General features: G+C 45.4%; 1 protein-coding gene across 2 annotated transcripts in view; it reads right to left on the reverse strand.

Moving 5' to 3' along the window:
• The window catches only part of LOC137286614 (gamma-tubulin complex component 2-like), a 54,583-nt gene that overhangs the window by 5,750 nt on the left and 33,478 nt on the right, over positions 1–15,355 (reverse strand). For both annotated transcript variants that reach the window (XM_067818564.1, XM_067818565.1), the window contains exons 29-30: positions 614–777; positions 16–104 (exon numbers count right to left, since the gene is read on the reverse strand). In XM_067818564.1, the coding sequence (XP_067674665.1) occupies positions 16–104; positions 614–777 (253 nt within the window). The remainder of the gene's footprint in view (positions 1–15; positions 105–613; positions 778–15,355) is intronic.

Consider the following 15,355-nt stretch of genomic DNA (forward strand, 5'->3'; position numbering starts at 1 on the left):
GATGCAAACACTCACTTGACCCTGAACTGACAGATGCATCAAGACGGACCCGCTCCGCAGACTTGGCCTCCAGCTTCTCAGTGTAAAACCCATTGAAATCCAGTCTGAAAGAGATCCACATAGAAACTTGTATGTCTCCACATTAATATTACATCAACATAATGATAAACATACACAAACCCACTAAATAAAAAAAGTGAAATGTTTCTTGGGCATTGGCAAGTCACTTTTATTTGTGCCTGAAACAATGTTTTATTGCCATTTACAAGAAATAACTTTAACTTGGCAGTGTCCTGATGATCCATTTGTCCACTATAAGAATGAGTGTCTGTAGGAATGAGTGTCTGTAGGAATGAGTGTCTGTAGGAATGAGTGTCTGTAGGAATGAGTGTGACTGAATCTACTACTCATTAACACGTGCCAAACTTCCCCAGCTATATTTCTGAAAGAAAAAAATATATAGATACGCTCCTTCTGCATCACTCTTTTTTTCTATAAAATGTTTTTATAAAGTCCTACTGCTCTTGTCAATTTTGACAAAACTGTGCCCAAGAAACATTTAACTTTTTTCATGCAGCCTAAGACAGAATAAATAACATGGATTTGTTGCTACCTGTACAGAATGTTGAAGAGCTTGTGTTCGTAGTTTGTGCTACTGAAGTCCATGATCTTGTCCAGCAGGTCAACCAGAAGACGGGAGAAGTTGGTGTCAAAGTTGTGGATCGTCCGCTCAAAGTTCTCACTGCTGGCCAGTTGATCAACGTGCTCCGTCACGATCTAATTAAAACATGTATGAGGAAAATCAGTTCCTTGCTTTAAGTGTTGTGAGAACCATCGAGGAGGGCCTTCAAGTGTTGTGTGAGCTTACCACACAATGTCCTAATGTATGTCAACATGTAGACACACAGACTTGCAGACCTACATGTCTAGTTGACAGACTGACCTGCAGACCTATATGTCTAGTTGACAGACTGACCTCCAGACCTACGTGTGTAGCTGACAGACTGACCTCCAGACCTACATGTCTAGTTGACAGACTGACTTGCAGACCTACATGTGTAGTTGACAGACTTACCTGCAGACCTACATGTGTAGTTGACAGACTGACCTGCAGACCTACATGTGTAGTTGACAGACTGACTTCCAGACCTACATGTGTAGTTGACAGACTGACCTCCAGACCTACATGTCTAGTTGACAGACTGACTTGCAGACCTACATGTGTAGTTGACAGACTGACCTCCAGACCTACATGTGTAGTTGACAGACTTACCTGCAGACCTATATGTCTAGTTGACAGACTGACCTCCAGACCTACATGTGTAGTTGACAGACTGACCTCCAGACCTACATGTCTAGTTGACAGACTGACCTCCAGACCTTCATGTGTAGTTGACAGACTAACCTCCAGACTTACATATCTAGTTGACAGAACGACCTCCAGACCTACATGTGTAGCTGACAGACTTACCTCCAGACTTACATATCTCGTTGACAGAACGAGTAGTATAGGGAATGATAGTCCGAAAACACTTTTCAAAAACCCCTCTAAAAAGCCTCATTTACTAAATGAGGCTTTGGTGGGACCATTAGCTCTTGCTATTATTGCCCCTACTACAAAGCCACGCCATCACGTTTACCGTGACTTGGCAGGCGGTAACACTGTGCCGTACGGTACGATCAATAATTCTTCTCTTACAAATCCCCTACCCGGCCCATCCCTCAAGTAGTACAAGTTAGGTTCGTCGGCTTTCATATCCACTTTATCTATGTTGTAAGTTTTGACTGACCATATAGGATCGGTGGCTCGCTTACGGTTATCGCCCTCGTGTTCCCCCGGCTGGTATAGATACCTAACTAAGGCCCTATCTGGTATCTGTTTCTCCTTTCCACGCAATGGAGCAGACGACTCTGCTAACACTGATTTTAGTTTGATAGCGTCTGCCGGTTTCTTACCAGTGAGCCGGGTTACTTCATGGTTGATTGCCGACACCACCTCGGGTAACCTCGCTACCCATTCGGTCGATCGTTTTCCAGTGGTTGTCATTTCCCTAGCATATTGATGACCGAACAAGCGCTCAGCCAAAGTCCTATTAAATCTCTCAACTATAGCTTGGCTGCGATGGGCTCCGGCCGTGCCACGTCTGGCCTTTGTATCGTGTTTGGCTAGCAGTTGTGAAACGGCACCCATGAACTCCCGTCCGGGATCAACTTGCAGCTCTGTTGGCCAAGTCAGCGGGCTGCGTTTGTATATACGTTCAAATCCTCTGGCTACCTGGGCCGAATCTTTCGTGGTCAAGGGTTCGGCTTCCTTGTAACGACTGGCTACGTCCACTACGGTTAAGGCATACTTGTACCTCTTATCATGAGGTAGGAACAGTAGGTCTGCCTGGTGAATTCTATTAGGTATGTTAATTCCGAAACTCCTTCTAGGTACGTAGCGTGGCGCTGGCAAATAGATCTGCCACAGGGCTTGTTTTTCAAGCCACGCTTTGGCTTTCTCCGGTGATACTCGCGCCATTTTAGCTAGCTTATCTACTGCGCTAGCTCCTTTCCAATATCCACGCGGGCTGTAATAAATAGCCTCAAATTTTTTCATGTCCATACGCGTATGTGTTTATACCATCAATAGCTATCCAACGTTTCGTGTCCATAGGCGATAGGGACGTCTTGTTTATAGTCAGTCCGTATATCTTATGTCCATCACTTCTAAGCGTGTTCATCTTATGCCTAAAGGTACGGGTCTTGAACAGGGCCTCCTTGAATCTGGCGTGTTTGATGTGTTGTTTCACCACATACTTCTTAACCCCCTTAGCCTTCCGGATCTCACTATTGTCGGCTTTCAGTATGGAGTACATCTTAGGTCTCAAACCTATGTACTCGGCTATTGGCGTGCCAGCACACTCGTCCTTCATCTTACCTAGGACCTTTTTATTTACCGTGCTGTGTATAGTATGGGTCTTAGGATAGTCGCTGGTGTCATATAAATCGAGGTGTTTCCCCATGTCCTCGTACACGTCCTCGGTTCGAATCTCCATCAGCAGGGAATCAGTGTCAGTGTACAACACTTCGCACCTGTCGCCGTACTGTTTCTTGAGCTCGTTGTAGTAAAAGTCGTACATCAGGTGTTTGGATAAATCGAGGATACTCATCCCAACGTAAACAGGTCGGTTGAATTTTATGTGACTTTTCTTCATGTGTATGGCAACTAGGTCGTCTGTGAATATTTTATTACGGTTGAATGCCGGACTGGCTATCAATTTCCTGAGCTTGTCTTCCTCACTAGATCTAACCAGTTTCACGGTTACGCGTTTCCTCAGGTTTTCCATAGTCTTACCAAACACCGAGTTGTTCATGAGCTTGTAGAGATTTTTCTCAAAATCACTGGTGGCTTTTTTTCGTAGGTCTGTGTTCATTCTGATGTAGGGCTCCATCCATGGGCTCTGGTCGAACATGAGCACCCTGTGTATTTTGGTCAGCCTCATACCCAATGACAGGTACAGCTGTAGGTTGCGATAGTGAACTATGTACTTGGTCTTATTCATTAAGTTAGGCACGAGTTTTTCAACGTCCGCCACACGACCACCTGACAAGTTATGTTGGTACTCAGACATCCAGTCTGTGTTAACCTTCATACGTTCGGGTGCAAGGGGATAGCTGTTGTGCGATGCGTGTAATGCCTTGGGATACTCTAAGTCAACTTCGAGGATATACCCTTTGTTCGAATCTGGTGCAATGCTCATAACATCAACGTTTGGTACCCATTCGAATCCCCCTGTAGGTAGATACTGGCTCATGGCCCAGCCGTACAGGTTGTTTGCGTCGAGGTATAGAATGTGATTGGTTGGTTTGTTAGGATCGTAACCTTTCACGTATTGATTATTTGCTTTAGCGTATCGTTTGGATGCCATGGAAATCCCACCTCGCAAGCCCTTCTCAATGAATAGGTGCATGTCGTAATCTGTGAGCAATTCCAAATTAACTCCGGTCTTTCTAAGCAAGGCGTCCCACGACAGACCTGGGCTGGTGTAATACCATGCGGGGTCGAGTTTATACTGCTTTAAACAGGTCCGCCTGAACGTTTCAAACACGTCGGCTAACAGCAGTACATCTGTCCTCAAGTACAGATCGTGATAATCGCCCAGGTTCTTACAACCCAGTTTATTCCATACGTTAATCGCGTGCGAGTAATCGTCTCGTGAGACTGACGCCTCATTCAGCTTGCTATAAAAGCAGTCGATAGGAGGTAGTCTGGTCTCTGTGAACTTAGCCCAGCTATCCATGTACTCATATGGGTATACGCCCTTCCTCATGAGCAGGTGTCTAGTCTCGGCGTCTGTGTATCGATCGGTGATAGGGAAGGTATTGTTGGCCTTGACCAGACTGTCGAGTGACGACAGGAGGAATTGAAACGAGTCAATGAACCTAAGTCCGTTTAAGCTGAAGGAGATGTATCTCTCCATGTTGTTTGGGATGCACGATATATTACCATCGATTTTCGCGATGGCCTGCATGATCAAGTGAGAGTCGTATCCTCTCAAGTTGTGAAAGACAACGGGAATGTTTATTGTCTTAGGATTGATTTTAAGCTTGAGGTTGCACGCGTTGTGAGCGGCGCCTCTATACTTACCAGTTATGTGGCAGTGATCTCTCACCGAATCACCGTTAAGTGGCGAGTCGCACACGTGACAGTTAGTGCTACTGGCGTGAGCTAGCTTGTCGGCTCTGGTCATACGCATTGGAGCGATTTTATACAATGCATTCCTAATAATTTTTTCTTCCTCCTGCAAGCACTTTAGAAACCTTTCAGCCGCGTCAGGACCCCTATACACTACCGGAGCTTTCGTTTCCCCGTCACAACGGACGACAATGTATCCAAACGAACAGGCTTTATGCTCTTGTGTTTTGTGTGTGAAACTCCCACTAGTGGATGATTCCCCTACAATTAAGGCTTCGAAGTCGGCGTATATAATATAAGGCACAGACATTTGATTCTTGTGATTGTCGAATTTTAGGATATTTTCACCTTCCTTAGGCATTTCGACTCGTATGGCCGTCTGCCCAACACCTTGGCAATCCTCCAGGTGGGATTCTAATAAATCGGCCCGACTGAAACAGTGTAGGCATCGTACACAAAAGTGTTTTTCCCCAACGTGTTTCGACTGGTCGTGCAACAACCGGCTGAGATGTTTTATCCACGTGTAGTGATACGTTTCACTTTTTTGAATCATGAATAAATTAATAACTTGACAATCCTTCACCGGGCTGACCCTGTGTATTATTGTTGTATTACCTTCGTGCCCAAAGACATTTATAGCCAGATTATTCTGTTTTTCTACTTTAGTGATCTGGGATATTGGGGTGGGTTCATCTATACCATCCCAGTTAAGCCCATCGTCCTGTGGATAATTAGAAGGCCTGTTCGGATTAGTGGCAGCTGGAAATAAGGCTGACCTGATAGATAACCTCAAGCAATCGTTTCCTCTATTCTTAACGTTTACTATGGCTTGTTTGTTCTTATAGTAGGGAGGCAAGGCTAGGTATGACCCACCTCTGAACGGCACGTATTTAGCTATATCTAGATAGACATTATCGATTTTATCTACAACCCACCCGGACCCTAAGTGTGTGTAGCGTTCTAGGTATTCTCGTATCTGCTGAAAACTATTATCGATTGATGTGTCAATGGTCTCTGCATGTGTGACGACCTCTTGTTTGCCTCGGAAGTAAGGTTGAACATACTCAGTGGTACTCCCAACCTGCTTATCGAGCGACATTTTCACTGTGATCTGAAACTTGATACTTCCTAGATTATTTAGTTCCTGGTTGACCTTATCAGCTATCAGAGGCTTAATATCTGTAATGTCTATGTTTCTATCAATGTGCATGCGCCAACCTCTCAAATAATTGCCTACGGCGTGCTCAGTGCGCACAAACTGTAGGTCAATAGCTCTATTCTGTCGTAATAATTCTACAAGCTGTGGTTTTCTCATACGAGAATACCCACCTAAACCCAAATCGTGTGCCTCGGCTTTCAGTTGTTTTACAGTTGGACGTGCTACTGGGGTATGTGATAACAATGCGGTTAACCCGGCTTTCCCCAATTTTGAATAACCCGTGTATCCAAGCTGTTTCGCTTGAGCTTTTAACTGTTTTACCGTAGGAGGGACTTCTAAACCTAGTAATCTCAACAATGCTGGCTTCCGCATTCTAGAATACCCGATAACACCTCTCTGTTTTGCGACCCTCTTGAGCTCGCGCACAGTAGTCATTGTGTTTACACCTAAGAGAACTAATGTCTAATTGGTTCACAGTAAGGGGAGGTAACTCCTCCACTCTTGATAAAAAATATTTTATTTCTTGTAATCACTTATTAACCAAACTCGGTTTGTTGGCCACAATTCTCGTAAGTCTTCCAACAGCTTGTGTGAATCTATGTAGGCATCGATCAGTGTTTGGTTATTTGATAACAATTCGATTAACCCGGCTCTCCCCAGGTTTGAATAACGCCGGCATCCAAGCTGTTTTGCTATAGCTTTTAATTGTTTTACCGTAAGATAGGCTTCCATATTCAAGAATGTACAGTAGACATGTTTACACCTAAGAGAACCAATCTCTAATTGGAGTCTATCTTGAGCAGTCGCCTACGTTCTTTTATGTAGCCTTTTTTATTCTCGTATATGAGTTGATGTCTGACTACGTTCGCTCCGTGAGCTTTACATAAACAGTAGTGCCCTTTAACCCCGATACCACACACAGAACACGTGTAGTTAGGACTTCCCATATGGAAACAACAGAACCCCTGATTCCTGCATTTCCTACCACAGGCCTCGGTCTTCCCCATAAGTATATATTCGCATCGGTATGGAGCGGGTCTCATGTTTACTTATATAGGTATTTTAGTTTAATTGCTTAGCAACCAACGCAGTAGCTGCTATACCCAACACTATGAAGCCCAGTTCACGATTCATTTGTCCCTTGGATGGTGTGTAGTACTGAGCGAGTGTGGGTTTATTGAGCGGTTCCAATTGTTTACCAGTTAGTAGATAGTATTCTTTCATTGCTTCATCGACATCGTTGAATGTTTGAACGGCATGGTTTTCACGCGTGAGTTGTTCATTAATAAAATCGATCCTCTGGAGGCGTTTTTTAGCGTACTCAGCCTGTGCTCTTTGTAATTTCTCAGTAGCGAGATCGTGTCGCTTCCTTTCTTCCTGTATTTCAGCCGCGTGATCATCTCGTAGTTTCGAGAAGAGGAAATTACTCCCGGAAAATGCCAGGGCATTCACTAACGCCCCACCGACCATCATAGCTATCGTGGCCATCCCTATATTTATTTCATTATATTATCAGGTATTATTCCTTGTTTTACTAGGATGTCTTTTGTGGCCATCGCCATACCAAGGTTCATTATGAGCATACCCATATCCTGTAGGTTGAAATCTAGCTTGATAGTTGGTTGTTTAAGCACCATTTTAGTCAACCGAGCGTACCCTACTGCTAAACTGGCTACCACTGTGGCGTGGTATGCGTCGTTGACGAACGTTTTCCCCTCAGACATTATGTATATGATATAAAATATTTTAAATTATAACATGATATGCGGGTCTACCATGGGGGATACCCCCATACCCCCACTGTTGGGGGTTACCTCACTGTTGGGTTGTGGCTCACTGTGGGAGGTGTATAACCATGTTATAACCACGGCAGCAGTTACGCCTACAGCCAACAACAGTCGGGTTGGGTTGGTCACTTTATGTTGGTTACACCACCGTTTTTTACCGGCAGCTACTCTCTTAGGATTCTTCTGTCTGGTTACTGTTGGAGGTACCTCCACTGAAGGGGTCACTGTTGGGGGTGGGGTCTCCTCCATCACTGTTGGGGGTACCTCCACTGGGGTTTCCTGTGCAGCATCCATCTATACTATTATTATTATTCTTTCTCTCAAATTGGCAATGTTTTGCCGTGATAATCGCCGCCGTCACTGGAGCCAACAACATACCATATTTGTGGTACAGCCCGCAGCTGATAGAGCTCACGGCGTGTTCGATAAAAGGGTCTTTATCTAGGTCCTCCCACAGGTAAAGTCGGCGCTCTGGTGGAATGGGAAGGAATTGTGATACAATACCGGTGTATATCTGGGTCATAGCCGATCCTATTGTCTTTGTCATTTCTGCTCCGAGCCGGGCCTCGTATCTAGCGTACAGCTTATTGATTTCTTCGGCTGACATTTTGTTAATTTTATCTGGAGTGTAGTCTCCAAAGTAATGTTTGGCTTTGCCGCCAACAGCCAACGCCACCAGTTTCTCTCGCTTGGGGGAATCCCCAGTTGGGGAACCCTCCACAGACAATTGTTCGAGCAATTCCTCACACTCCATCTTATAATATAACAAGTAAGATTTAGTTTTAACTATATAATACCCGATGCAGACAAAACACAGAGAAATGAAAGTTAAGTTGCACACGACAAATACTTCAAATATCATAGCTATGCTTAGCATTTGCTTAGCTTTGCTTAACTTTGCTTAGCTTTGTTTAGCAAACTATATAAGCCACGGGTTGGTCGGTTTTTAGAACGAGCTTAGCGTGTTTAGTTTCAGCGAGCTGTTTCTTCACCCGTTCCCGTTCTAATTTACTCATCACATCGTTCTCTCTCAAACACTCCTCGAACGAATCCCTGTCCTTGCAGTGAAATAAGGCCACCCATCGCGTCTGCTCCCTGAGGTCTTTCAACACCGAGTTGAACTTCTGCGTTAGCACCCAGACGCTGTGATTTGCATGACGGCCGGAGAAGGCCAGGTACGATAGCATGTCTCTCTTTTTTGTTATCTCGCGATTAGCGCTGCAGTCGTCCAGTATAAACAGCGTCGGTTCCCCTTTAAATTTCTCGTGAAGAGCTTTCAACCAGTCCTGCAGGCGTGTTCCAGGGTCGATTTTGTGTACGTCCGGGTCCGTCATCACCCAAGGTCGCGCGTACGTTTTATTCATGTTCAGAGTAGGGCACATGATAACGATGTTATCGAACACATCCTTGTAGTAACCCTCCAACATATCCAACACGAAAACGGTCTTCCCACAGCCAGTCTGCCCGCATATGATAGCGCAGTGTGGGTCAGTGGGTAACCCCAGGGGGTCTCCCCCACTAGTAGATGGCTTGTACGAATCTCCCATTGTCTATATTAAGTTGCGCGTCCATAATAACGTACAGATATAATTTCAACTTACCAGCGGTTTGAGCCTTCTTATTAATCTGGATGGTTATCCCTTCGCTGCCGTTATCTATACGACGCCCGCTACCGTGCAGTTTATCATCATCCGTGGATCGCATGTCCAACCATAGGGCGTACTTGGTGGTCAGGTATTCACCGATCTGCACGGAGCCGAGGTCCAGGTCCTTTGTTATATAATCCCCCACTGGTAGCTTTTTTATCTCATCCCACTGCTGGTGTGGTCTCATACCATGACTGAACAGCTGGTTGGGCACGCCCTCGATGGTAACTTCCACCTTTTCAATCTCGGGGTTGAAAAACTTTTCGCTGTCCCTCCGGAATGGATCGTAATCCTCCACGGGGACGACCAGGATACCTTTCATCGATCGCGCCGGCACGTTCAGGTTGATATTCCACACAGTGTCGCTCTTGTCTCGCACGACTGATCTATGCCTCAGTACGCGATCGTACAGGATAGCCATCTTCCCAGAGTACTGGCTTCGAACCTGCCTGGCCAGCTCCGGACTAGTGACCATGTCGAACTCAAGAGAGATGTTGTCTATGGCATAACTGGCCTCATCACCGTTCGGCGTACGCACTACTTTGCTATAGTCGTTAAACGTGAGCTCGTATTCGAGCCTATCACCCAGCGCGGCCTGGTAAAACGGCGCGTGTCCCGTGAGCAGCTCGAAGTCGAGCGGCACGCAGAATCGATTCCCGTATGCTAGAGCGATAGCCTTTTCACCGTCCGATAGCTTGTCTTGCTGGTCTGTCGTGAAGACGTATCCTATGCGCGCCCGGGTTGATTTGCTGATGCCCTGGTACACATCATTGACTCGTTCTCTCTCGCTTTTCCAGAGATCCTTGTAGCAGTGAAACACATCGCTGTCGTCGATGCTCAGCACCTCGTTACCGCTGATCTTGACGGTCGTTTTCTTGATGATAGCTCGACCCACGTTCCGCACTAGCTCGCGTTTGTCGTTGTCGGAGGTCAACGTGATATTGAACGCCAGTCGAACAGTGCCTGGTACAATGAGGTCATTCTCACCAAGGTTTGGAAATCTAACCAGCAGAGTTTGGTTCTGGTCTATCTTGCTGGGATTGTTGGTGATGGTCACCGACTGTCGCACGGCTCTGGCACCTAATGGCTCTCTCAATTTTCTGAAAGGATCTAATTTTCTACCGTACATTGTTATATATAAATAAAATATATTTAAATACTAATGGATGAAGACATACCTATGGATGATATGCGGGGCGCTAGTGCCCAGGCATCTGATGAGCAGGAGACCTCATTTACTAGTTCACCATTGAGCCAAGAACTCTTGGAAACAACGGTAAATGATTATTACGAAGGATTAAAAAGTGATAAAAACTACGTTGAACCACAGGGTATATACCATAAGAATTTTTTTGTTGATACAAAGGGTGTTCTACGTCTTAAGTCTGCCCCAGGGGTTGACCTCTTTAACAAGATCACTAAAAAACCACTGGCCTTGTCAACTCTAGCCAGCCGCAATGGTGGTGCTAGATTTATCATTGATCATCTAAACATGCGTGATTACGGTGGTGCAATACCTAAGACCGTTAAAGAAGATCTGCAAGCTACCAGATCCCACCTCACCACTATAGATGAAATGACGCCAGAGCGTGCTACAGAAGCCTCGGACAGCATAGAAAAACTGTTGAGCACCTACTGGGACAAACCGTTACCGGGGTTTGACTTTCCGGTAAGGGAACTGTACGGCTTAGACGAAGCCGTGAAACGCGTGCGTGGAGAACTCGTGAACAACATGGGGAAACTGAACGAAATCGACGAGCACATCGCTAGGGAAAAAACCAAACTCACCGTAACTGACGACGATGATATGAAGAATCGTATCAATGAACGACTACGCGATTTAGAAGACGAGAGACGTACACGATTGGAAGCCGCTTCCTCGAATCGTGAACATCTTCGATCCCAGATCAGTCGCATTCGGGAAACAATCGATAGAATACTGAATGAAGATACAACTTTAGCCAACAGGATTCGGATATTGTTCCGGGAGCAAGGGATCACCATCGCCAGCATTCTGACTGCATTGGGTTTCATCATATCAACCTTGGTGGTGTCACTGGTGGGGGGTGCCCCTGTGGGGCCTGCCGGCGGCGGTGGAACTCCAGGCGGTGGTGGTGGTGTTAAAGACTGGATCAAAAAACTCGGGGAAGGCCTAGCTAAACTGGCTGGTAAAGCCGCCGAAGCCCTTCCCGGCATACTGGGTAGCATCGTCTCGTGGTTGTTGAGCGCTCTGTCTAAAACTGCCATGTGGCTCAGTCAAAACCTGTGGGCAGCCATCGTCGCCGTGGCGGGTCTGGTGTACGTAGCGGCTAAGAAATCTTTAACCAAATAAGTCCCAAAGTTACCCCACCAATCACTAAGGCTGTTTTATTATCAATATGCTGTTGATAGGTGGTGGAAACCCCCGGGGGTACCTCCACATGAATTTTAGGCTCCGGAGGTGGCGCCACTATACCCTTTTCACGTGGTTGGGTGTGTGGGATATGTGGGGTGTTAATATCGGGGTTGATACCCAACTTTTGGTCCGCCGTGGCTATGACTATTTTGTTGTTATAACCCACCACTTTTTTTATTCTCAGTTGCATATCACTCGGAGCCATGTATAACCCCACGCCGAACACGTAATTGACTTTCGATCTGGCGTATTCTAACACGTTTTGGTAACGGTCGATGGCCCTCGGGAGATCAACTGGAGAATTGATAGCATCCTCAACGTTGGAAACGAATTGTGTCTGAGCGTCGTAAGCAGTTCCCTTACCGAGGATGTTAGAACGCGTCATCGACTGCGCACCCAACAGCGCCCACACGTACGTTCGAATCGAGTCGTTCAAGCGTATTGTACCAGCACGAGTGAATCCTTTCGATGTTTTTGAGATCATTTTAGTCCAGGCTGTGGCTGCATCAGGACTGGTTTGCTTTATACAGCTGACATGGATCTTTTCATTCGTTGTGGGGCCTGTAAATGTATGCCGGTTTGGGTTGTATGAACCATCTTTAGAACCGGCATAATATTTTCCGGACCTGTAGAAGTATACGAGAACTATACCGAGACCATGGTTCACACCAGGAAGGCGAAAGTCTTTATTCGTTGGAATCTCAAACTCCCCACAAATACGTTCATAAGCGCGTCTATCATAGGGGTTATTCGTCATACTCCACGCTTTATCTTGGGGAAGAGGAGCACTTATTTCCTTCAATATTCGTCTCGTTTGATAATAAATATGAAACAAAATAACCGCCTTACTCAGTTCGTCTATACCATAGTCTGGTTTCACACCCGACCCTGTCGTCGCACACCACACAGCAAAGTTTAGTTGGTTCTGCCAAAACTGCATTGGGTTTTGATTCCAGTTTACCACCGCCTGCGCGTTATTAACGGACACGACATACTTTTCAAAGATATCAATAAAGGTTGTTTTAAACCCCGTACCATCTGCATTCACCACGATTTTCAAGTGTGCTAAATCCATATTATAATTTATAATTCATATATTATAATATGTACATAACACTTCCAGGAATAACGAGCGGTGAGGCCGTTCAGCTGACGCACGCGATCGATAACACGTCAGGTCAACTCGAAGTCGCACTCTGCGATATCACCTACCTACCACAATGGACTAACATTAATATCAGCAACAATAAGCTGTTCGTCAGTGGAACTCGCAGCCAGATAACTGACGGCTACTACAGCGTGTGCTCTCTAAACGACGAGGTCTTCAAACCCCTGGGAGCCGAACTCAAGATGAACGACTCAAACGGTACAGTGGTGTTAATAAACAACGGAAGAACCTCCTTGAGGCTCGGCCGACCATTAGCGAGGATACTCGGTATGTCTCCTGACGAGATAAAACCAACAACAACCGTCACAGGCACGAAGTTACCCGACCTAGTACCGTACCGAGAGCTGTACATTCATCTCGGTCAGGTGAGCACAACGTATAACATTCAAGGAGGCCACCCTTCCACTATATTGAGAGCAGTGCCGGTGAAAACTGAGAAATTCAACGACGGTAGAACCGAGTCGTTTTCACCACGGCAGTATAAGAGATTAACCCAGGGCAACATACCTGAGCTGACAATATCGGTGTTAGATATAAATCATAATCCTGTAAATATAGGATACCTCAGCTTAACGCTTCACGTAACATGACCAGCGCACAAGGGCCCGGAGTGAAAAAATGCGTCAATATCGGGATCTCCGACCTCGGAGACACACGCGGTTTCGACGCTCCCGGAGTAGATGGTAAATCGTACGCCTTGCAACTGAAAAACAACATTTACAAACGCGTTGAAATCCCCTCCGGTGGAGCCCTAAGTGATATGATAGATACCACAGGAGCAACAGCCAACACTAAGTACGCCCTCGTCAACACCGGTGATGACAACTGGAGAATATACCCATCATTCGGAGGTAAACTGTTCGACTTAGGCGATGTTGAGAGCACTACCGTCGTCAAAAACAAACCATATATGCTCGTCTTCACCGAAGATGACAAGTGGGTGTTGTTACCCGATAACAAATGGTTTCTCAATATTAGACTCGTCTCCCCTTACGTGTTCACGGATAACAAAGACAACCACCTAAACAAAGTCGTGAACAATGGAACCCTGCTCGTGGCTTACATCCCAACTCAGAGACGTAGCATAGTCGTCAGCCCAGTCAACACTATAGCAGCCCACATGCTATCAAGTAAACCGGCCATGCAAAACGTGAAATTGCAGTTGGTGTCTGAATTCGAAGGCGTGGTTAAGATACTAGAGAGTCTACCGGCAAACTCAACACTGTTCATCAAAGTCTACCTAGGGGAACCATCGGGGAATGATGTCGAGATCGTGAAGGGGATCAAACTCGGGTGGGTGAAACGACACCAGTTTCAAGTTTGCAACGTTTACGTGCGGGTGGGTGTCGACTCCAAGACCAGTCTGCAGGGGGTCAACGTGATCGTAGAAAACAAGATATCACTAATCAATATCTTCCTGCCTGACAACATACACTTCATGGGTATAAAGTTAACCCCTGAATTATTATCAGAAAACCAGTTGGAAATTATATCATAATAGTATAATAATGACTAATCATCATCCCAACACTACACTTAACGACCTGGGAGATACGGAGGGATTCGATCAGCCTGGTGAGGAAGATGAATTATACATCCTACACTTCAAAGACAACGTGTACAAACGGGTGTCGTTACCAGATTTTAAAAAACCTAAATGGCTGATCAACTTAACACCCACCTCACCTAATATGATATTAGATAATGGGTATATCTCTAAGATTAGGAACAACGGTATCTGGCCCGGGGATTTCATTCCGGAGAATACATTAGTAAACACAGAATCTAGTAGTTACGAAAAAAATGGTTTAGGAGTTTATAGAGACAATAAATTAAAATTTAGCAGTGATCTTGATAGAATATCTTCCCCTTCCACCCTCATTATAGAAGTCTTCTTTACGTCTTTCTTTAGAACCCCCCCAATATCACAACAAATTTTACCCGGGTTGTTAATACACTGGGATAAAGAACACATACACCGATATTGCCGTATTGTTATACAATGGGGTACCACGGGTCTTATAAACCGCTTAATAAACCTCAATGGGGTTTCTATTACAACAGGAAATTTTATTGGCCTCTCACCTATTACCCTGACTAGTAATCTAGAACTTGTAGACTTCAAGTTCATTGATAGACTTTTAATTGAAGCCCAATTAAAAAATCTTTCAAAATATATATTATAGGATGGGTCTGTACCCAGTCGTAGAGGAAGTAGCGAAGACGTTGGAAACCGTAGATGGGTTCCGTTTGAGGCAGTTATGTGATGTGAAACGTCAACTAGAACAAGACCGTGACACGCGGAAAGCATTATGTAAAAAATATAATAGAGCTTTCAATATCGTGGACGGGGCTGACACTACCCTTATGGCAACCAGCATGGGACTAGGGGCGGCAGGCGTTGGGTTGTTAACCACCATCGTGGCTGCACCTATAGTGCTAGGTATTGAAATAACGGCTGGGGTGACAGGGTTGGTAGGGTTAGCGCTTAAGTTAGTATCACGCAGACTTAATCGTAAGGT

Source organism: Haliotis asinina, chromosome 6 (assembly GCF_037392515.1).
Source record: "Haliotis asinina isolate JCU_RB_2024 chromosome 6, JCU_Hal_asi_v2, whole genome shotgun sequence".
NCBI classification, from domain to species: Eukaryota; Metazoa; Mollusca; class Gastropoda; order Lepetellida; family Haliotidae; genus Haliotis; species Haliotis asinina.